Source organism: Sturnira hondurensis, unplaced genomic scaffold, assembly GCF_014824575.4.
Source record: "Sturnira hondurensis isolate 20B ecotype Veracruz unplaced genomic scaffold, ASM1482457v3 Scaffold0008380, whole genome shotgun sequence".
NCBI classification, from domain to species: Eukaryota; Metazoa; Chordata; class Mammalia; order Chiroptera; family Phyllostomidae; genus Sturnira; species Sturnira hondurensis.
In genome coordinates, this window is record NW_028081011.1 from 1,270,392 (window position 1) to 1,293,467 (window position 23,076).

Genomic DNA, 23,076 nt, shown 5'->3' on the forward strand with positions numbered 1-23,076 from the left:
ACTTTCCACATAGGCAAGAATGTCAACAGCTACAAAGAAGCATTCATGCCCATGGGATGAGGTGAGGGTATCTACAGTTCATCAGACCCCTAAGACCTGCCCACTCCCCTGGTCTCTCCAAGACTTCCTGGGAACCCTGGAACCCAGAGCCATGGCCTCCCCCTGTAGTGATTCCAGAGTGTCAGCTGATGGGATCAATGAGGAACATCTAGAATCCATTATGATGTTGCACAGTCTCTCTTGCAATCAGATGAAGCTTTGTGCTGAGTCCTAGAATGTGTGCAGAGGTGATCAGTTTAATCTGGGACTGCCTCTCGGACCCCTCCTGTAGTTCTCCATGCTCTCTCTTTCCCTGCCAGCTGGGAGCAGAGGATTCAGTGGAGATTGCTGATGCTCTATCAGGGGTGTCCAACTCGTGGCCTGCAGGCCACATGTGGCCCAGGATGGCTATGCATGGGGCCCAGCACAAAATTGTAAGTTTACTTAAAACCTTTTTTTGTGCTCATCAGTTTTTGTGTTTGTATATTTAATGTTTGACCCAGAGACGCCAAAAGGTTGGACACACCAGCATGAATGAGCCAATAGATGGAGGGAGCTTGGGCCCTGCATTGTATTGTGATCATGAACAAGAAATAAATGTATATTGTATTAAAACCATGGAATGTGTGGGGTCATCTGTTACAGCAGCCAGCCTATCCTATTACACTTAGTACAGAATATCTCTTCACTTAACCTATGAATGTGATTTATAAAAAGAAATACCTATTTTGGTCTTTTCCCATGATTTCTGACTCATAGCTTCCATAACCCTTATAATTTCCTAAGTGGTTAGAACAATAGGGGCAGCTTTTTTTTTTTAAAGATTTTATTTATTTATCTTTAGAGGGGAAGGGAAGAAGAGAGGGAGAGAAATATCAATGTACGATTGCCTCTCATGCATCCCCTGCCGGGAACTGGCCTGCAACCCAGGCATGTACCCTGACTGGGAATCGAACTGTGATCCTTTGGTTCTCGGGCTCACAGTCAATTCACTGAACTACGCCAGCCAGGGTTAGGGGTAGCTTTTAAAATAATATTTGCTTTTGACTTCAGAAATAGCTCCAGAGGTGAAGTGAGTGTGTATTGTTATTCAAACCTTTGGGTCACACCTGAATTATATTAATTCTGTGAATTTGGTGACAGCCTGTTGCCAAGAGAACCAACCAGGTAAGTAAAGGGCAGGAACTTCCAGTTCCATTCTTCCCTTCTTCCAAGGAGGGGAGAGGGGCTGGAGATAAACTTAATCACCAGAGTCAATGATTTAATTAATAATGCTTTCATAATGAAGTCTTCATAAAAAGCCCTAAGTAGTTCTAAGCTCTACAGGGAGGCTGAATATGTGGAGATGCTGGAAGGGCGGCTGCACCCAGAGAAGGCACGGAAGCTCTGGGCCATTTCCCCACCCCTCGCCCTGTGCATCTCTTCCGTCTGGCTGTCCTGAGTTGTATTCTTTTATAACTGATAATCTGGTGAGTAAACTGTTTTCCTGAGTTCTGTGAGCCACTCTAGCAATTTAATAGAACCTGAGGAGGAAGTTATGGGAACCTCCAATTTACAGCCTGTGGGTGAGAATCACAGGGGACAACCTGGATTTTCCACCAGCTCTGAAGTGAGGGTGGGAGAGACAGTCTTGTGGGACTGAGCCCTTGACCTATGGGATCTGATCCTTACTTCAGGTAGGTAGTGTCAGAACTGAATTAAATTATAGGACACCCATGGTGACTGGAATTGAGAACACTAGAGGAAGAAGCAGGGGTGTTTTTCCTGAGCAAGCTCTGAGTTTGGGGTACAGGAACTAGCTAGTGTGGCAGCCAGCTTTCTGTAAATCTGAGCTATGAGATCCAAACAACTTACTTATCCAAACAACAACACCCCACCACTCCAATTGCTACACCTCTTCTGACTCAAAGTTACCCTTGCTGATTCTACAGGCAGCTGGAATAGGCACAATTCCACAAAACCGGAAGTCAGAGGTCTTGGGTTCCATCCTGGCTCTGCCTCAAACAGGTTGCTCTCGAGAACTGTGGTAAATAGAAGTGAAAGCCAACTAACTGTGAAGTATTAAAAACCTGTTACCTCTCTGCACAAATCTGGCTTCCCATTTGGAGAAAAGTAGGAGGCATAGCCCAGGTGGTCTAATTCAGTCTTTGGCTGGTACCCTCATGGAATTATACCTGCCTCCAGGAATCTCTCCCTTCCTGGTGATGTCCAGGACTTGAGGAGTGTGTGCAGGGGGGAGGACTTCAGGAATTCTTTCCCCACTTAAGCCTGTACTGAGATAAAATGTCCTTCCCCTAGTTCCTAGTCTGGGAACTTGGCATGTCAGGAGCCTCCTGCTTTGCTCTCAGGGGTGCCCCACATTTCTATTAACTTCTCAGCCCCTTCCTGCTTTCCACTTTTGAGGAGTTCTCACACACACACCCCTACCCACATATCTTCTATCTTTTTTGACCAAGGAGAACTTGGGGACTAGTGGGTCCAAGTGCTCATCTTACAGAATAGAGGCTCAGACCATTGGAGTTATTTGCCTAAGGTCATTCAGCAAGTTGTTGCACAATGGAGAACACTTGGGCCTTCTCTCAGCTTAGCTGGACTGTCTCCTCTCCTGCTGCAGTGGGCATAGCTCTAAGGTATTCTTCATGACTCCTGCTTCTGGTTTTCATGCTTCTATCTAATCTCCTCCCTTTAAATGTGGGTGGGACCTGTGACTTGCTTTAGACCAATAGAATCTGCCAAAGAGGATGGATGTCACTGGTGATCACATGACATTATATAAGACTTCTTGTTAGCAGAATCACTTTCTCCCTTGGTGGCTTGTAAGAGGGTCTATGGAAGGGCTATGTGGGCAGCCTGTAGAAGTTGAGGGCTGAGGCCTTTAGTCTTACAAGTTCAAGGAGTTAATTCTGCCAACAGCCAGGGTGAGTCTGGAAGTGGGTCCCTCACCAATCAAGCCTGCATATGAGAACTGAGCCCTGGTCAACATTGATTGTAAGCCATACTTGGGATCCTGACCCACAGAAACTAATGTTATTAGATGTGTGCTGTTTTGAGACACTAAGTTTGTAACAGTTTATTATGGAGCATAGAAAATTAATATCCTAGACTTCTGGTCAAAATGGAAGCATAGGCAGACATGCCTTGCTTCTTTGCACAACTGGATCACAATTACAAGTAAAATCATCACTCAGAACCATCAGAAATCAAGTTGAATGTAAGTCTGACAACCATGGAATTAAATAAACCACATCCATCCAGACTGGTAGGGGGCGGTGCAGATGTGGAATAGACCAGTCCCACACCTAAGTGTGGTAGATAAAAATTCAGAAGGGGTGATGTCTCAGGACCCAGGAGTACCAGACCCCCCAGCCCAGGGTTCCAGTGCCAGGAAGGTAAGTCCCCACAACTTCTGGCTGCAAACCAGCAGGGATTGTGTCAGTGGAAGAAATTTCTGGAGCCCCAAGCAGTTCCTCTTAAAGAACTCAAACACGACTCACTTACTCAAACTCACTCCCTCCGAGCTCCAGCACTAGAGTAGCAGCTTGAAAGGCACCAGTCGTATATAGGGAGAGACTGAAGTGTCTGGCATCAAGGTGAGTAGAGGCCATTGTCCCTTTTCTAAACCCTCCCCCCCACAGAACTGGCAAACTGGTGCCATATCTGAGACTCCATCAACGTGGCTATCAATGTTTGATCTCCCTTGGAGATCCCCAGAGACTGCACCCCACCCAGCTTACAGCCCACCCAAACTGCTTTTCCACAAGAATGGCTGATTTGGCTAATGCTTCACAACTTTGTAAATCCTATCAAACAAGCAACAGCCAGCCTCAGTGAGCCCCAGGCCCAGCACTAGCAGCAGCCAGCTCAGATTCATTCATAGTTTGGATTTGCCTGGGAATCTCTAAGCCCAGCACAACTAGTAACCATGTCAGATATTGCTTTATAGCTCAGGCAGGGTGTCCCTAAGCAAAACATAGGTGGGGGCTGACCTTGGCCTGCAGCACCCAGAAAACCCCAGGGCCAGCACACCCCGTGGACAACTAAAGAGCATACCAGTGCACCACCACCCTGCCTCTGCACAGCTGAAACTCCATGGAGGGCAGAGGTTGGTGGTCAGTGGTCACAGCCAGTCTTTGCAGCTGACTGGCCTGGGTAAATCCCTCCCGTTGAACTTCTGGACAAGAAGCATAGGTGGATAACCTGTGAGGCATAGGTGGATAACCTGTGCCGCCTCACACAACCAAAAGAAGGACAACAGTAAATTTGAAAACAAAAACAACCAAAACTGCCAGAAAATAGGACTGTATGGAAGTCCAACAACCAAGGAGTTAAAGAAGAAACATTCATCCAGACCGGCAGGAGGGGCAGAGACGGGCAGCCAGGGTGGAGAGTACATGAGGCAATGTGGTGGCTGGAGGACTGGGGCAGGTGGAGGTGTCTGGCTGACTGGGTAGTCCCACATTTGTGAGCAGATAAACTGAAGGAACAACTGGGAAGCAAGAGAGACCACACAACCCAGGGTTTTAGCATGGGGAAATAAAGCCTCAAAACCTCTTACTGAAAAATCCTGAAGGGGCTGTGACAGTGAGAGAAACTGCCAGCTCACAGGAGAGTTTGTTGGAGAGATTCACAGGGTTCTAGAATGTACACAAACCCAACAACCTGGATATCAGCACCAGAAGGGCCCAATTTGCTTGTGGGAAGTGGGGGAAGTGACTGAAAGCCAGTGAAGAGCAGAGCGAGCGGCATCATACCCTTTCCAACCCCTTTCCCACATACAGCTCCGCAATGTAGCAACATGGATTACCCGGCTTTGGTGAGTACCTAAGGCTCCCTCCCTTACTACATAACAGGCGAGCCAAGATAAAAAAAAATATGACTCAAAAAAAAAGAACAGATCAAAGCTCCAGAAAAAATATAAAGGGTGAACAGATAGCCAACCTATCAGATGCACAGTTCAAAACACTGGTAATCAGGATGCTCACAGAAATGATTAAGTATGGTCACAAAGTAGAGGGAAAAGTGAACGCTAGGCAAAGTGAAGTAAAGCAAAATGTACATGGAACCAACAGTGAAGGGAAGGAAACCAAGACTCAAATCAATGATTTGGAGCAGAAGGAAGAAGTAAACATTCAACTAGAACAGAATGAAGAAGCAAGAAAATGAGGAAAGGCCTTGGAATCTCTGGGACAACTTTAAACATTTCAACATCTGAACCACAGGGATGGCAAAAGAAGATGAGGAAGACCAAGAGATTGAAAACTTATTTGAAAACATAATGAAAGAGAACTCCCCCAATCCGACAAAGGAAATAGACTTCCAGGAAGTCCAGGAAGCTCAGAGAGTCCCAAAGAAGTTGGAGTCAAAGAAGCACACACCAAGACACATCATAATTACATTACCCAAGATTAAAGATGAGAAGCCCTGGCTGGTGTAGCTCAGTGGATTGAGCGCGGGCCTGGGAACCAGACAATCGCGGTTCGATTCCCAGTCAGGGCACATGCCTGGGTTGCAGGCCGATTTCTTGCAGGCTAACTACCAGCAGGGGATGCACAAAAGGCAACCATGCATTGATGTTTCTCTCCCTCTCTCCTTCCCCTCTAAAGATAAATAAATAAATAAATAAATAAAATCTTAAAAAAAAAAAAGATGAGGAGAGAATCTTGAAAGCAGCAAGAGAAAAGGAGACAGTTATCTACAATGGAGTTCCCATAAGACTGTCAGCTGATTACTCAAAAGAAACCTCCTAAGCAAGAAGGGTCTGGAAAGAAGTATTCAAAGTCATGAAAGGCAAGGACCTACATCCCAGATTACTCTATCCAGCACAGCTATCATTTAGAATGGAAGGGCAGATAAAGTGCTTCCCAAATAAGGTCAAGTTCAAGGAGGTCATCATCACCAACCCCTTATTATATGAAATGTTAAAGGGAATTATCTATGAAAAAGAAGATAAAAAATATGAACAGTAAAATGATAACAAACTCAACTATCAACAACCGAACCTAAAAAACCAAAAACAAAAACCAACTAAGCAAAAGACTAGAACAGGAACAGAATCACAGAAATGGAGATCACCTGGTTTTGGTCCCATAAGCTCTCTTTGAAATGACCTAAAAATACATTTTTTAAAAAGCACTCAAGGTCGTGGATTCAGGAGGGACACTGGAAAAAGACCTGAGGGAGGTGAGAGAGGCAAACAAATGTGTGTGGAATGTGTGTTCCAAGGGGAGGGACCTACAGTACAAACGCCCTGAGGCAGTTTTCCTGGGTGTATTCAGATGAGCAAGGAGGCCAGTGTAGTTGAAGCAGAGACAGTCAGAATTAGTTGTAGGAGGTGAGGTCAGAAAATTAATGAACATAGGTGTGGGGACAGGTAGGGCATTAGAGGCCACTGTAGCTTTTACTGAGAAAGGGAAGCAACCGCCTCTAATGCAGGTTGCTCAAGGCAGAGGTCTGGCCTGGCTCATCTCAGCACCTAGCATAAGGCTTTCACCTAGAAAATATCAAGGTGCAATTTTTTAAAAATAAAAAAAATTTATTTTGTGTGCGAGTTGTGTGGCCTGCAGGGCATATAGTTGTTGTGCCCATTTTGATGGCTATCTTAGGCAGAGTGCGCGGTGGAGACAAGGTGAGGAATGTAGGGTCAGGTGGACAAATGTGAGCAGAAAACAGATGGATCACTAGATCTTTGGAGCCAGGGATTACCAAGGAAGGTGACTGACTGGCAGGGTAGGCTGGAGGAGAAAGGGGTGAAGAAGGCTAGTGCAGCCAGGACAAGCAGTGTGCTGTGTGGCAGATAAGCCGTAGGGAAGAAACCTCAGGCAGGAGGCTGGCTGGGATGTGAAAATCAATGAGAGAGGTTAGACAACTGCCAGGAGTTAGGCTGTGTGCCTAGACCAGGGGACCTATTAACAGAACTGGAGAGGTCTAGAGAGTCAGCCTCTCTCACAACACCTACCACCTTATGCCTTGTGCCTTATTTTCGGTTGCTTTTTCCTTATTCTTAAGGGTCGAGAGTGTGTCCTACTCATTTGTGGGACACCCAGTGTCCACTGCTGTACGGCATATACCAGGTGCTCAGGCAGTGCTTGTGTTATTTTTGGATCAGTTGGACTTGAGAAACAGGTGTGCCTGCCTCCTTTTATCCCATTATTTCTAGAATGATTCCTTCCCTCCATATGTTCGTTCCACAAGTCCACTCTTCAGTCAGGCAGACGCTACTCCTGAGCCTCTTACTAGCAAGATAACATATGCTTATCAAGCCATGCTATTGGTCAATCATGAAAGGCTCAGTCACAGACAGAGGCTGTGTCAAGTTCAGGGTTAGCTAGGTATTTCTCTGGGGCACACAGGAGGGAAGTTTCTCTAGAGGTGACAGAAGTAGCCACTACCAACCAATGTAAACTGTCACTTGCTTTGTCTCCTGAAACAGCAGATACAGGACCCTCCCTGCATACTAGTGCAGGAATCAATAAATGCCTGTCTGGTAGGAGTTGCATTGAATATTCAGCATTCACCCAAACATTTATTGAGCATCTACACTGTGTGTGGACAGTTATGCCTTGGAGCAATTGCATCTACATTATTTTCAGAAGCCAACTTAAAGGTCATTTCCCCCCAGAAACCTCCTGACAGCCTCAATTAGATTAGGGTTGTCCTAGTACCTTGTACTTTCCTTAGCTTAGCATTTATAAAATGGCATTTTAATACCTATTTTATGGTATATTCTACTAAACTGTAAATTCTGTGAAAGCAAAATCCCAGATTTTGTCCACAGCACTTAGCATAGAGCATTGTACAATACAGGCAATATTTAATTAACAATTGCTTAATTGAATAAGACAATGAGGTAGAGTGCTAAGTATGAACAAAGTGGAACCCCAGGATGTCAGGTGAATGCTTCTCAGTTCAATTGGATGTTGGGAGAGTACCAAAGAGGTCAGTTCCTCTGGTGAGGAACATGTGTGCACGATGTTGGAAGGCATACTGAAGAAAGGTGTGAAATTCTCTGTGGTTGGAACACAGCAGTTTATCTGGAGAACTAGGGCACCAGACAAAAGGGGCAGCAGGGCAGGATGATGCAGAATCGCAGTCTCCTTAAGGTCAAGTCCGTAATACACAGATAACGGCAGCAAACGTGGCCTGAGAATGAAGGTGCCCACCTCCAAATCCTCTGCGAAAGTATCAGCGATTCCACTGGCAGTGCTTCGCACCTCGCCCTGCCCACAGCACATGCGGCCGCTACCTGGCCGCGGCCTGCTTGAGGGCTAAGGGAGCTCCCTCCCAGGGTACCCAGGGGACCCAGTCACTAGAGGCGGGGCGCGCGGCCGCGCAGGCGTGCTGAGGCCTCGAGCCCCAAGGGGCGGGCGGGTGCGCGCGCTTCCTCGCGCACGCGCGCAAGGAGGGGGTGACGGCCGAGGTGACGCTTCTGCGGCGGGAGGGTAGTGGCGCGTGAGGGGCGCGATTCCCTGCGTCTTGGGAGCAATACCCTAGCTCCCATCGCTCCCGCCGCCGCCATGTCGGGCAGGTCAGTTCGGGCCGAGACCCGCAGCCGAGCCAAGGACGACATCAAGAAGGTGATGGCGGCCATCGAGAAAGTGCGGAAATGGTGAGGGTCCGGGACTGAGGGTGCTGGCAGGGGTCCCCGGCCCAGGCCGAGAGGACCGCCAGACCGACGGGTGGGATGGGAACCTACAGGCTGGTGCTTGGGGGAGGGGGTAGCAGAAGAAGGCGGGAGGAGAATGCAGCTCGGCTGGCGTGAGGTCAGAGGGCGCATCGTCCGTGGCCAATCAGCGGCTTGACCGGCTCTGGCCCCGCCCACCTGTCAGTAGGTGCTGCGTCACACGAGGAGCGCCGGCATCCGGTTATACTGGTCTGCTTAGCTTCGCTCCTTGCACTGATGTGGGCACAGATGCATCTCCCTGTCAGCCTGCCTGTGGAACCTTTTGCCTTGTAAACTGACCCATATAGTAATTAACTGATTGTCCCGTCCGCCGGACTGAGCGCTGTACGTATTAACTCATTGAAGTTTGGTGAGAGGTACTCGGTACCTGACTGCCACGGGAGCACACTTGGTATGGGTATCAAAACTACGTCCCTTAATACCAGTCCTCTGTGAACTGGGTAGGCGTTTCTCTTACTGCCTTGGGAGCTGTTGGTAGAGGAGTTTGGGAATGGCTCATGCATCGTTCATTGCAGGCGCTGGTTTATAGCCTATTTTGTATCAGGAACTCTGATGTATATTAACATTAAAGTTTCACAGTCAGCTACTTCAGACAATTTCTTGAGTGCTTTTCTGTAGCTGATGACTATTAATAATATTAAGTTCGGGTAGGTGTTAACACCCTCCAGGAAGCCTTCCCAAAGCTCTCCTGTCCTCCACCCTCCACCCCTTTAAGGGGCTTCAGTTACCTTGGACTTTATGTACATGTTCTTTCATTTTCACACAAGATCAAGTTCTTCATTCCATTATATCCAAACACTTCATGTATAATTGGGACCCATTATAAACAGTTAAATAATCATGATTTTTCCCCCCTCTAAACGTACTCCTCCTGGGTTTTTTTGTGGAACCTAAGAATTGGCACACCTTTTATTCTCTTTTGACATTCTCTGTCCCCACCAGCAGCCTGAGCCAGATGGTCATCCTCTCTCAACCCAGAACTCTGTACCAGCCTCCCTATGACCTCCCTGCTTCAGCCCTTGCTTGTTCCTCAGTCCATTGCTCACATTGCACTCAGAGTGATACCATTTTTCTCAAGTGCAAATCTCATAGCACTCCCTTGCTATGAAAATAATGCTTCAGTGACCTCTTCTTGCTCTTAAAAGCAAACCTGGTCCTTCCTACCTCACCAACTTGCTCAAACTGCCCTGGGTGATGGCCATCTTTCAGTTGGAGTCGCACTACTATGCCAGCTGCTTGGCACCCTTCCTCACCCTCACATCCCTCTTGCCTAGTTAACTCCTAGCTCAGGTCAAAAATTGGTTCCACAAGGACACCTTTCAAGATTCCCAATCTAGATAAGGTCCCTTTCATAAAACTTTCCATAATTGTAGGTTGGACCATAAGACACTTCCTATATTTGACTTTTAAGCTACAAAAATGGCAGTTTGATATGATTAAACTTAATGATTAAGTGAGTAATAGTGGAATGAGTTGTTTGATGTCTGTTTCCAACTGAAGTGCAGGCTCTGTGATTGTAGGGACTGTGCATCTTGTTTCTTGTGTGCCCAGGGCCTGCCACAGGGTTTTGTGTATTAAATATTTGTTAAATAACTGAAGAAATGAAGTCTTGTCCAGGAATTAGCTTTTAGTATTCTAAGTCTTTAGTTCATTCTTTCTGTTACATCACAGTCTCTTTTATACTTTCCTGTGATGTCATTTGATAAGTAGCATCATCAGCAGCAACAGTAACAACATTACATTTTTTGCCTTTTTATATGATCAGATTTGGACTTGAAACTTTCAGAAGTCATACTTCAGGTGCCCCATCTCTGCTTGTCCATAATTTACTGCCTTATTCAAGAATATCACTTGCTTTACCTTAGGTATGTGCCTGGAAAGAAAAATAAAGCTACTTATATTTTTAAGGCTTATCTCAAAAGTTAACTTCCTCTAAAGTGAAACTGTAAATCAGCCCTTCAATGGCTTGGTCTTCATCTCTTCCAGAAGACAGTGTAAGGCTTGGTTCTTTTAGCTGGAAGATCCTGGCCTGTGATTATTTTTCAGTGGAGTTGTGTTTCAAACCAGAGTTCCACAGGGGTCATAGGAGTTATCATCTGTGGGATATCCTAGTCTTACTCTGTCTTTTTGTTTTAATTTTACTTATTTATTTATTTTAGAGAGAGGGGAGGGAGAAGGAGAGGGAGAGAAGCATCGATATGTGAGACAAACATTGATGGGTTGCCTCTTGCACACCCCCAGTTGGGAACCTAGTTTGCAACTCAGGCATGTGCCCTGATTGGGAATTGAACCAGTGACCTTTCCTACTGCAGGCCAGTGTTCAATCCACTAAGCCACACCAGCCAGCACTTACTCTGTCTTTCAGCCTTGTCATTCTTGCCACCTTCAATGATTTCCTTATTCCTTCCAATGAGCTCCCCTGGTAGGGACCATATCTTATACATCTTTTATATCCTATCCTTCAGGACCTTGTGTAATAGCGCTGTATAAGTATCTGTGAAATTGAGTTAGTTTTTGGAAAATAGGTAGATGCTAGGTAGCTACCTGAGTTTGGAAATATGCTGGCACTCTATATTGGTGTAGTCTGCGGAGAAAAGTGGCTCTGGAACATTGTACATGAGGAAAGGTGAAAGTACAGAGTTCAGATCCAAAGGAATTGGACAACTTTTCTGAAAGAATGACTTTGCACTGAAAGTTGTGGTGTAACTAGACAGGAAGTTTGGAAGGCCTTTAAGATTGAAGGAATGATCTGCTGAGAAGTAGGGCAACACAAATTATGAACAGAAAATCTGTTTTATTGTTTTATCAGTCCTAAGAAGTGTCTTTCTTTTAGGGAGAAAAAGTGGGTGACGGTGGGTGACACATCCCTTAGGATATTTAAGTGGGTTCCTGTAACAGACAGCAAGGAGGTAAGTGTGGAAGAAAATCCCAACAAAAAAAGGTACTGTTTTCTTTCTTTGATTGACTTTTTAATAAAGGAATTTATTTCCCCAGACTTGAGAGTAAAATACATAAAGGCACCACCCCCAGTCACTGGCCCACACAAAGCTTCCCTTTATTCCCATTCCTTAACCTGTTCCTCTTTTCCAGGGCTTGGTGAACTGCAGCTCAGGCCTGTTCCCGCTGAGTGTCAGTGTAGCTTTTTTGGGACTCAGCTGTGCCTGTTGGTTTCCTTATTGCGTGATGCTTTTGAGTTACAATGGCAGAGTTGACTAGTTGCCATAAGACCTAATGGCCCAGAGTCTAAAATATTTAGTATCTGGCTCTTTAAGAAAAAGTTTGCTGACTCCTGCTTTTATCCAATTAGCTACTCACTGTAATGTACTTTCATGTGTTTTATATGTGTGTATGCCATTCTCACTTCTCTTCCACGGGTTTATTTGGACACCTTTGTATTCTTGCAAAATATGTATCCTTGCAAAGCATTGTTTGGTGTTTTAAAATTTTTACATCTAAATGTAGCATTGTGCTATAAACCTCTATTCTGTTTTGTTCAACCTTGTTCTTGAGAACTCTCCATGTTTCAATAATTGTAAATAGAGTTTCTGCCTTTGACTCTTGTATTGTATTCTCTTATACACAATGATCACATTTATCTACATATTTTCTGGGTAATAAAACCCCCAGATTATCTCCAGCCTTTTTTCCCTAATTGTTTTTGAAAAATCTAAAATATAAAACAGACATGAAAGTATATAAAACATAAATGTACTGGAAAATGAATAAATGTAAAGCTGATACCCTTGTCAAAACAACCCAGGTCAAAAAATACAGCATTGCCAACTCTCCCCGAGGTCTCTGTGACTTTTCCCAGCATCCCCTCTGCTCTCTAGAGGAAATGTGGCTCCTACTTTTCTTTTCTTTTTTTTTTTAGAATTTTATTTATTTATCTTTAGAGGGAAACGGAAGGAGAGAAGGAGAGAAATACCAATATGTGGTTGCCTCTTGTGGGTCCCCTGCTGGGAACTGGCCTGCAACCCAGGCATGTGCCCTGACTGGGAATTGAACTGCGATCGTGTGGTTCGCAGGCCTGCGCTCAATCTACTGAGCTACACCAGCCAGGGCCTACTTTTCTTTTTATTACCACTTTTCTAGTCATTTGCATTTTAAACTTTTTATAAACAGTATCATGAACTGTTTTTTGTGTGTGTGTCTTGCTTTTTTAAAAGCTCAGCATTATACTTATAAAATTCATGCTGTCTTTGGAGCTATTTGCTCTTTTTTGTTGCTATGTGGAATTTCATTATAGAACTATACTATAATTTATCTTTCTGACTCTTCTGTGCGTGGATGTTTGGAGTGTTCCCAGTTTGAGACACTAAGAACAATGCTCCTGTGAACACTCCAATTCAGTATGTGAGTCAATGTGTATGTGAGTTTTCCTGGGAGAGACTCCTGAAAGTGGACTTGCTGGATCTTGGATTTGTGTTTTTTTTTTTTACTTAAACCAGCTAATGCTGAACTATTTCCCAAAGTGAGCGATTGTATCAGTTTACAGGGGAGGGCAAAATTAGGTTTAAGTATCCACTTTTGTCAGTCACTAGTTAAATTACCAGCCATCATTACCTAAAAGATAAATTATAAATAAGGATATGAAATGCTAATAATAAGAAGATGACAAATAATGCAATAATTAATAAATAAATAATAATACAAGAATAAACTCTGCCCTGTCTGATGTGGCTCAGTGGATTGAGTGCCGGCCTTCGAACCAAAGGGTCACCGGTTCTATTCCCAGTCAGGGCACATGCCTGGGTTGTGGGCCAGGTCCCGAGTAGGGGGCACACAAGAAGCAACCACACATTGATGTTTTTCTCCCTCTCTTTCTCCCTCCCTTCCTCTCTCTAAAAGTAAATAAATAAAATCTTTAAAAAATATATTGGTTTAAAAAAAATCCCCGTAAAACTCTATATCCATTCAACTGTTTTCCATTCCTGTACTCTATTTTTGACCTTGTAGTCGAGGGTCTTTAGCCATCATTCATTCAGCACATTCAGGTTCCAGGCAACAGGAGGAGTGGAAGGATGGCAAATTGTATTTTCAGGAATTTAAGGAATTTCCTAGAAATTGCCTCAGAACAAATATATACACTTACTTTGCGTGTTTATAATAGCTTGTGGCACATCTATTGGCCAGGTAGGCTGGGAAAATATGACCACCTAAAAATCCTATTAATATGTGCAAGGATTTTTGCCGTGCAATTGCTTTTTTCTCTCTCTTCACCTCATGATGACAAGATACATTTTCTTCTGCTAATTTGAAAGTCCTATTTTTTTTGACTATTGGCTACCTCTAACTGAAGAGTTAATATCTGTCCCTGTAAAACTTATCAAAATCTGTATTTTCCCTCTGAACCCGCCATACCTACAACTCCTCTGGTCCCTACACCTCCATCCCTACCGCGTACTTAGTTTTTACTGGAATTTTAGGTTAGATATTCAGTTCAGATATTTCAGTTTTTTACAGATATTTCTTGTTTTACTCATTGCTTAATTAGATAAAATAAGCATTACAATTACTTATTAACCCTCTGCCACCTATTATTGTTTTTTCCTATATTCATTTCTCTTTTTGCTGGAATCCATCCTTTGAGAGTTTTTTCAAAGAGGACTTTTGTAAAATAAACTTTCTGAAAATATCTTTTTATTCCTAAAAAATCTTTGTTTTATTTTCATGTTTATTTGATTATTTTACCTGTATATGGAATTCTACATTCAAAATTATTTTCTTTCAGCAAAAATTATTACTCAGTTGGGCTCCTGGTGTTGCTGTTGAGATGTCTGATGTCAGACTAATTCTTTTTTTTTCTCTATAAACTGGTAGTTTTATCTATTGTAGTTTTCTTCCATTGGCGTTTAGTCCCCTTAAAATAATTCTTGATTCTTTGTAGGTGATCGTCTTGTATTCCTGGAAACATTTAGAATTTCTTCTCTGTCTTTGATCTCCTAGGACTTCTATACGAATATCCTATAATGTTCACATCTAGCTTCTTTATTTCTGAAATTTTCTCTCATTTATTTCATCTCCTAATTCTTTCCTAATTTCCCTATTCTGATTTCTCAACTCAGTTTTTGCTCATTAATCCTTTCTTCACCTGTGTCTGTTTCTGCCACTAAACTCATTTACTTAATTTTTATTTTGAACAATTATTTATACCAATTTTTTCAGTTGGTTCTTTTTCGAAACAGCTTTCCAGTACATTCCTTATCTTTGTGAGCAGACTCGCTGTGTTTTATTTAAACTTTTCTGTCCCACTGCCATTCTGGTATAGCTTGTTCTATTTATTGTCTTTCATGGTGCTTGTTTTCCCCCAGTTTCTGGTTAGTTCTTTCTGTGCACTAACTTACCTGTTATTCCTTTGGGACTCTCAGCTCTCTTGGCTAGTATATGTAACTGAGGGGAATATATAAGCTTAAGTTCTGGTTCTCTCTCCTTTAAACGAATTTGAGGGACGGGGTTAGCCTCAGGATTCAGTCTTTCTCTTTTCCCTCTGCCATCTTCCCCTGCTTCCTGGGGACCTCCCTAGTACCAGTGCTTCCTGGGGACCTCCCTAGTACCAGTCTTCCATGCGCTACCTTTATATAGGAACAACCATCCTTCCTGTCATTGCCAAGCCCAGGGAACTGGAGGGTGAAAGCTAGGGGCCTTCTAGAGCCACCCTTTTTTCTTCATCCAACCAGGGTTGGGTGATACCCTGGCTCCAGTGATACCATTGTTGCTAGAAACAACCTCCTTACCCCACTCCATTTCTCCCGTATCAGTCCCTGGCTCTTTCCTATTCAAATTCTCTCTGCCCAGGACTCAGCTCCCTTTGTCTCTCCTGAGGGTTTCTCACAGCATTTGTGTTGCTTTCTGAGCTGGACCCTGAGGGCCGTCAGTTTGTTTTATTCTCCAGTGACCCACGGCAGTGTGCCATCTTCTAAAGTACCAGCGTAGACCTGTTAGATTAGGAAAAATGGAAAATGATAATTGAATTGGTAAAGAAAAATTGTGAAGACCCTGGCTGGTGTGGCTCAGTGGACTGAGTGCCAGCCTATGAACCAAAGGGTCACCCTTTCAATTCCCAGTCAGGGCATGTGCCTGGGTTGTGGAAGGGTGTGCGAGAGGTACCTACACACTGATGTTTCTCCTTCTCTTTCTCTCTCGCTTCCCCTCTCTCTAAAAATAACTAAATAAAAAATCTTTTTTAAAAATTGTGGAGAATATAAGGGAGTGGAACACTCACTGCTGATGGGAGAATAAATTGACACCAACTTTATACAGGTCAAGTTGATCATAAAGCTTTCAGTGATAGATATGTTAACTAGATGGTGGGAGAGATCATAGTGTATATGTATATCACGTCAACACAATGTACTCTTTTAAATATCTTACTGTTTTATTTGTCATGTATAACTAACTAGGTAGAGCCGAGGGGTTAGAAAGCTTTCAAAATATGTATCCCTTAGGTCTAGAAGTTTTATCTCTAGCAATTTATTCTCAGGAGATAATCATATGTGTATGAGATACATCTACAATGTTCATCATTATATTATTGTTCACGGTGTTTAAAATTGCAAGCAAAATTATTCTTATTGTAGAATTCATTAAGTTATTGTGCATCTATATCTTGTAAAGGTTTGTAACCATTATAAAAAAGATTACTCAGTGGCACAGGAAAATGTTTTTAATGCAGTGAATGAAGAAAGGGAAGCAAGTTATAATATTATGATCCATTTTCATACAAATATATGTATAGGTTGACTGAAATTTTCATCTTTTCTGTATTTCCAGAATTTCCTTGTAGTGAAATAGGTATTTTACATGAACACAGACTCATTAAAATAAAGACAAAAGAGAGATCAGAAAAAAATAATGATAAAGCCAAATGTTGGCATGGGTGCTTATGAAACTAGTATACCAAATACCTATATTGCCACCATCCTTTTAGAGAGTGGTGGGGTACAGTGTATTTTAAGGAAAATAATACATTTATGCTTTCTGATCTAGAAGGAACATATTTTTGTGAATTTTATCTGAATAATCCAGGAAAAAGTGAAAGTTGAGCATTGTGACTTTATTCCTAGTAATAATAAACAAACACAATCCTAAATAAGCTAAAGCTAAATGTTCATTAGTTGAGAAGTTATTAAGTGAATTATAATATAGAGAATTATGCATTTATTAAAATTATGTTTATGTAGATTATTTAGTAAAGTGGTAAAGTATCATTACATTAAAATCTTGTTTGCATGGGAAAAAATGAAGGGAAGGACATACATAAATATGTATAGTTATTGATCGCAGAGATAGACTTGAGAGTTATAAATAAAAATTATATTGTATTACTAGTACAGTGTATGTAGAATAGACATGTATAAGCAGTACGAATTAGTGAATTTGAAATTACCCCTAAACTTTTGGTTGTTGTGACACTCTCATTTGCAAATTTCCTTTCCTGTGGGCTTGTTTGTTGCAAGATAGCCCCCTTCCTACTGTGGTTCTCCATCATGTGTAACCTACATCCTGCTTTAATGAAATCATGTTATAGACAAAGATTGAAGTAGGCTGATCATTTCGAATGGACAAACTGGTCAGGAATAGATCTAGCAGGAGCCCCTTTGTCCTATAATTCTTGCATTACATGTAAAGTGACTCTTTCCTTTTTCCAGTCAGAAGTCCATTCTTCTTTTGCTTATTTTTCCTGCTGTGCTACTAAAATAGGAATCTTTTTCAAATGAGTATTTTGTGTTTCTTGCCCATCCAATAAGGAAGGGTTGGATAGAGCATTCTGATCAGGGCAGAAAGCAGAAGAGTACCACAGGGAGATCTAGGGAAGCACATGTATCTATCTCTCACTTTTCATTCATGATATTAGTGCTGAGAGGGTTCCATTTTACAGATAGAGACACTGAGGCTTGTGGCACCTTGTCCAGGATTCTGTTACGCCGTAGGCCCTGTAGTCTCAAAACCACTGTCGTTATTCCTGTTCAGTCCTAATCCAGACCTCTGTGGTGTCTCAACAAGCACCAGTCTCCCTCTCTGAGTCGCCTGGTTGGCTCTGTCATATTCCTCTTTTTTTCCTTTTCTAGAAAGAAAAGTCAAAAGCGAACGGTTCAGCAGCCCGGGAACCTAATGGCTTTCCCTCTGATGCTTCAGCCAATTCCTCTCTCCTTCTTGAATTCCAGGGTGAGTTGCATCCATGTCTTCCTTGCAGGAAAATGAAAACTTAGATGAAACCATTAATAAGAAGAATAGTTCTATGTATCATTTCAGTGCCTACTGTTTTGCTGGAATCTTGCTAGGCACTGTAATAAATCTTTTCATGTATACCTTACAATAACCCTGGAAGATAGATGATAGTATTCTCGTTTTCCATTTAAAAAAAACAGGCTCAGAGAGGTGAAGTTATATATATAAAATCGTATAACTCGTAAGCGACAAACTTCACATTAGCTTCTGGTTTTCTGGATCAGAAGCTCTTTTCTTTAGACTGTATACTTTATGCCAGTGCCTGAGAGTAGGCCACCCTAAGCCAGGGCATCTGCCTGTCCCCCATTGGCACAGGTTGTGCCCCCTAAATCAGTCTTCAGTAAACACCCTGACTGTGTCAGCACTGCATTCATAATGGTAACTCTCATGCCCACGTGGCAGTTACTGTTTGTGGAGCACTTGCACTTCGGTTTTTCGTTTTTATCCTTTTACCGGCCTGTGGTATAAACCAGGCAGTTATCATCCCCAGTTAAGAAGACTGATGCTCTGAGGAGAGAAGTGTTTGCCTAAGTTCAAAAGGGATAAAGCTTTTTTTTTGTATTTGTTTTTCTTCTTTCCTTTTTTAAAAGACCTTTATTCTTTTTATAATAAAATGCAACTTTCAGCGCTGACTGGTGTGGCTCAGTGGGTTAGGCATTGTCCTCCAAACTGAAAGTTCGCCAGTTCAATTCCAGATCAGGGCACATATCTGGATTTTGGGCCAGGTACCTGCTTGGGGGCATGCAAGAGGCAACAGGTCAATGTTTCTCTTGTACATTGATATATCTCTCCCTCTCTTCTTCCCTTCCCCTCTCTAAAAACAAATAAATAAAATCTTTAAAAAAATAAAGTACAACTTTCATTTTAGCATAGAAGATAGTGGTCTTCATAGGAGTAAAGACTAGAAAGGGCTTATGATTTTCTTCTCAAAACCAGTCTGGGAACATGCAGGTATCCCCTCCCCGCCTTCCCCCAATCCAGTCCTGACCTCAGGGTCAGTGGGCTATGGGAAGGGGAATGTAAGGGAAAGTTCTCTAGTCACGTATGGGGAGTTCAGTAATTAAAGAGATTGCACAAGGCTCCATTTTCTCAGTCCGGCCACCATCTTGTCCTTTGCATTCAATGAACATTTAATGACTTTCTATCATCTGCCAAGTACTATGCACAAGAGGTCCAAGGAACAGTAAGCCACAGAGCCTATCTGCACAGAGAATAATGGGAGGAAACGGGTATGTAAAATAATAAATGCAGATGTGCACAGCATACAACAGAAGCATAAAAGAGAGGGTGGTCATTTTTACCCAAGGGAGCCTGGGGAACAGAGCTCTGTGGAGGACAGGATGCTTGAGCTCAGCGTTGGCCTGTATAGGGGCTTTCCAGGAAGACTAGAAGAGCAAGTTGTAACACGCACCTGTGCATGAAGCAACTCTTCACTTAGGATCAATCTTGGCTGGAGCCAGGGGGTGTGTATGGCCTGACAACAAGTAGTGAGCCTGGAGATCACAAAAAGACGCTGTACATTTTGATAGGGCCTTCTTGTGCCTCCCCAGAGAAGCACTGGGGCTTGAAATTTATCCTTTTGGCAGGAGGGAATCATTGAGGAGTTTAGAAAGATCGTGTGAGCCCTGGCTGGTGTGGCTCTGGATTGAGCTCGGGCCTGCGAACCACATGATTGTGGTTCGATTCCCAGTCAGGGCACATGCCTGGGTTGCAGGCCAGTTCCCGGTGGAGGACTCATGAGGGGCAACCATACATCGATATCTCTCTCCTTCCCTTCCCCTTTAAAAATAAATAAATAAATTTAAAAGGAAAAAAAAAAAGAAAGATCGTGTGAGCTAAGGTGAGGAGTATAGTGGGAATACATGGTATTGAAGGAAGGGCAGCGAGGTGGCTGTTGCTGGAGGCCAGGCCAGAGATAAAGAGGCCTAAACCAGGGCCGCAGGAGACAAAAGAGTGAACACAACTGATAGGTCAGTAGGACGAATCACAACTGCTGACTGGATGCGGGAAGCTAAAGCAGGAGGGGGAGTTGTTGACTCCTATGTTTGTAACTTTGGTGATGACTTTAGTCTTCAGACAACTTCCCAGGTGGGACTCCCTTGGCTCTTGAAGCCTCAGATGGTGCCTGGGCCACTGAAGGGCCTGAGCTGAAATCTCTAGACACTACCACCCTCCTCCTTCAGATAGCCTAGACCAGCAGGGGTGTCCAACCTTCTGGCCTCTTCTCTGCACCACACTGGAAGAAGTGTTGTCTTGGGCCACACATTAAATACATTGCAACATGTAATCACAAAAAAATCTCAGAGTTTTATGCAAACATAAGATTTTGTGTTGGGCTGTATTCATAGCCATCCTGGGCTGCATGTGGCCCGTGGGTTGCGAGTTGGACACATCTGGCAGAAGGCCAGACAATTTTATAATTTTATACACTTTGTGTTGTGAGAAAGGTTGGGAGGCACAGCTGTGTCCTCTTCCACTGGACAGTGAGAAAATACCAGGTTTTGAGCCATCAACGTTAGGTAATAATAACTGTATCCCGACCTTCCTGAAATATACATGTTGCATATACTTAAAGATTCTAACTGTATCTGGTGCTTAGAATATGTTGTGAAATAGAAAATGTTTAAATTAATCAACTTAGACTGTTGATAACTTGCAGTGCATAGAAGCCCCATGTACATCGGACTTTATTTCAGAGTGCATCCACAGCAATGATCGTTGTACCTGGTGTGTCTGTGGCTGCCTAAGGAGACATCAGGCCCTTGCTCTGTACCAAGTTGGAGGACTAATTACCACTCTCAGCTGTTGCCTTTGTCGTGTTTGGTTTTCAGATGAAAACAGCAACCAGAGTTCTGTGTCTGACGTCTATCAACTCAAGGTGGACAGCAGCACTAACTCAAGCCCCAGCCCTGAGCAGAGTGAGTCCCTGAGCCCAGCACACACCTCTGACTTCCGCACCGATGACTCTCAACCTCCTACTCTGGGCCAGGAGATCCTCGAGGGTGAGTCTTAGTTGACCCAGGACGAGCACCTTGGAGGGGCCTTGCCTCTTGCTCTTGCTGTTTCTCCTCTTTAAGTAAGTGGTTAGGGAAAATGCTGCAGAGTCTGGCAACCTCAGGCTATTTGTTAACAGTTTGGACACAGACTGAAGGAAGAAAATGAGTAAAACCAATGAATGCCAAGCTCTATGTGAAGTACTTTTAATATTTAATACCTGGTATAATTCTCTCCCAGACCCTATGAAACAGAAGTTACTATCTCCGTTTTACAGATGAGGAGGTGGAGTCTTAGAAAGTTTGAATTGCTCGTCCAAGATCACATAGGTAGTCACTGGTGGATCTGGATGTCTCCAATTTCATTCCTTCTAACTTCAGAGTTTATACTCTTTGCATTATCTCCTGTGAGTTTCTTCTTATAATACAATTTTTTTCTAAAATATGTCTGTTGATTCTTCAGCCAGTTTTGCCTCTTCACCAAGGCATGCCTACATAGCTCTTAGGAAAGCTCCTTTAGCTTAAGGCATATTCTATAGGAGTCTCTTACCCGAGGAGGCCCTGCAGTTGTGCTGACCTTGCTGCTTTTTCAGAGCCCTCCCTGCCTGCCTCGGAAGTGGCTGATGAACCTCCCACCCTCACGAAGGAAGAACCAGTTCCACTGGAGACACAGGTAAGGAGGCGCTTTGGGCTTCCCAGTTTCTAACAGAAAAAGGAAGTGCTTCATTGCCATGAATTTCACCTGCTTTGTTGAAATTGCTGTAGTAAGGGTAGAGTGGGGAGGCAGCAAGGGAAACTGGTGTCTCCAGGTGATAAGGTTGGGGAAGATGTTTGGTTATCCACAAGAAGGTTGGCATTGGGCTTCTGTGTTGTAATTAGGGTGGATGGGGAGGTTCTGGTTCAGAGGGATGGCCCTGTAATTCCATGTTCTGGCTGCTCCTAGACTGCTGAGGAAGAGGACGACTCGGGTGCCCCACCCTTAAAACGCTTCTGTGTGGACCAACCCGCAGTGCTGCAGACAGCATCAGAAAGCTAGCACCATTGTGGCGCCCTTCACCGCCTGGCCCCCTGCCTCTATTTATTGCATTCTGGTTCTGGCCGTGCTGTGTTGCTGGGATGAAGGCAAGCACTGGGGTCCAGAGCCTGCCCATAGGAGCCTTCTAGACTGGAAGGCTGACATAGGACTTGGGGTTTTAGCATCATCTTCCCATCCCTGGCACCTGTGTCTGCTTGCTCCTGAGGAGTGCTCATGTCCTTTCTGTACCCCAAGTAGGCTGGAGCATCAGCCATCCCAAGATTCATCTGTCACCTCCAGATAGCAGTCTCTGCACCAGAACCTCTGGACTGAGCTGCTGGCGCTTCTAGAAGAGGAGAGATGTGGAAGGCACCCTTTAGAGAAGAGTGTCAAGAGTTACTTGAATTTGAATAGTGACTGTAGATTCCTGGACTTGCCCATAGGGCTAGGTGCCCTGTAGGCGGCTGTTGGAGAATGCCTGGGTAGGGACTTTGAAGGGAAAGGGCTTTTCTCCACAAAAGGGCAGAAAAGTCCCTGTAGATAGATTTCTTGCTGCCCTGGCACTTCTGCCCATTCCTGAGGCTTTCCTGCCTCTCATGGGCTCTAGCTCCTGACAGTTCTTTGTTTCCCACCATAACCATCCCCTTTCCCAAACACACATACACGTGCAGCTTTCTGTTTTCACCTGTACATTGCATTCCAGCGTTCTCTGCCTCCGGCCACAGTCCCCAGCTCTCATGCCACAAACTGCCCCAGCAAGAATATGAAGTCTGATGACAGTACTCATCCCCCACAGTATCCCTGCAGCTCAGACTTTCTAGAAAGATTCCTTTTCTTTGAAATCTGCATGTTTAATTGAACTTTGTGATTTTATTTTTTGTTTCATAAAGGTTTAAGAAATGGAAATGGGCAACAGTGAGTGAAGACATATTTTAGCACTGAATAGATTATTTTTAAAATTAAACTATTTGAAATATGTCCTGTTGGTATCTGAGTGCTTCATTCTTGAAGGTTGTGGGGGTAGGGGCTGGGCGTGGTGGTGGCTGAGTGCTTGTGAAGTCACTGTGGGCTGCCCATTGTCTTACTCCTGCTGAGTGACTTTGATGAAAATGATTGGA

General features: G+C 43.7%; 1 protein-coding gene across 1 annotated transcript; it reads left to right on the plus strand.

Moving 5' to 3' along the window:
- The first annotated feature begins 8,407 nt into the window (after positions 1–8,407).
- On the plus strand, positions 8,408–22,832 carry BCL7B (BAF chromatin remodeling complex subunit BCL7B). The gene is made up of 6 exons (XM_037054775.1): positions 8,408–8,644; positions 11,553–11,628; positions 17,791–17,887; positions 20,782–20,952; positions 21,537–21,616; positions 21,887–22,832. Exons 1-6 carry the CDS (start codon positions 8,553–8,555, stop codon positions 21,977–21,979), a joined length of 609 nt encoding a protein of 202 aa, XP_036910670.1. The 5' UTR covers positions 8,408–8,552; the 3' UTR covers positions 21,980–22,832.
- Positions 22,833–23,076: the final 244 nt, after the last annotated feature.

Excerpts from the sequence above, each read along its gene's own strand:
- BCL7B (XM_037054775.1), top strand. The coding sequence starts at position 8,553 with ATGTCGGGCAGGTCAGTTCGGGCCGAGACCCGCAGCCGAGCCAAGGAC. Across the intron at positions 11,629-17,790 it reads CTGTAACAGACAGCAAGGAG|AAAGAAAAGTCAAAAGCGAA; the intron begins GTAAGTGTGGAA and ends TTCCTTTTCTAG. Across the intron at positions 17,888-20,781 it reads TCTCCTTCTTGAATTCCAGG|ATGAAAACAGCAACCAGAGT; the intron begins GTGAGTTGCATC and ends TTTGGTTTTCAG.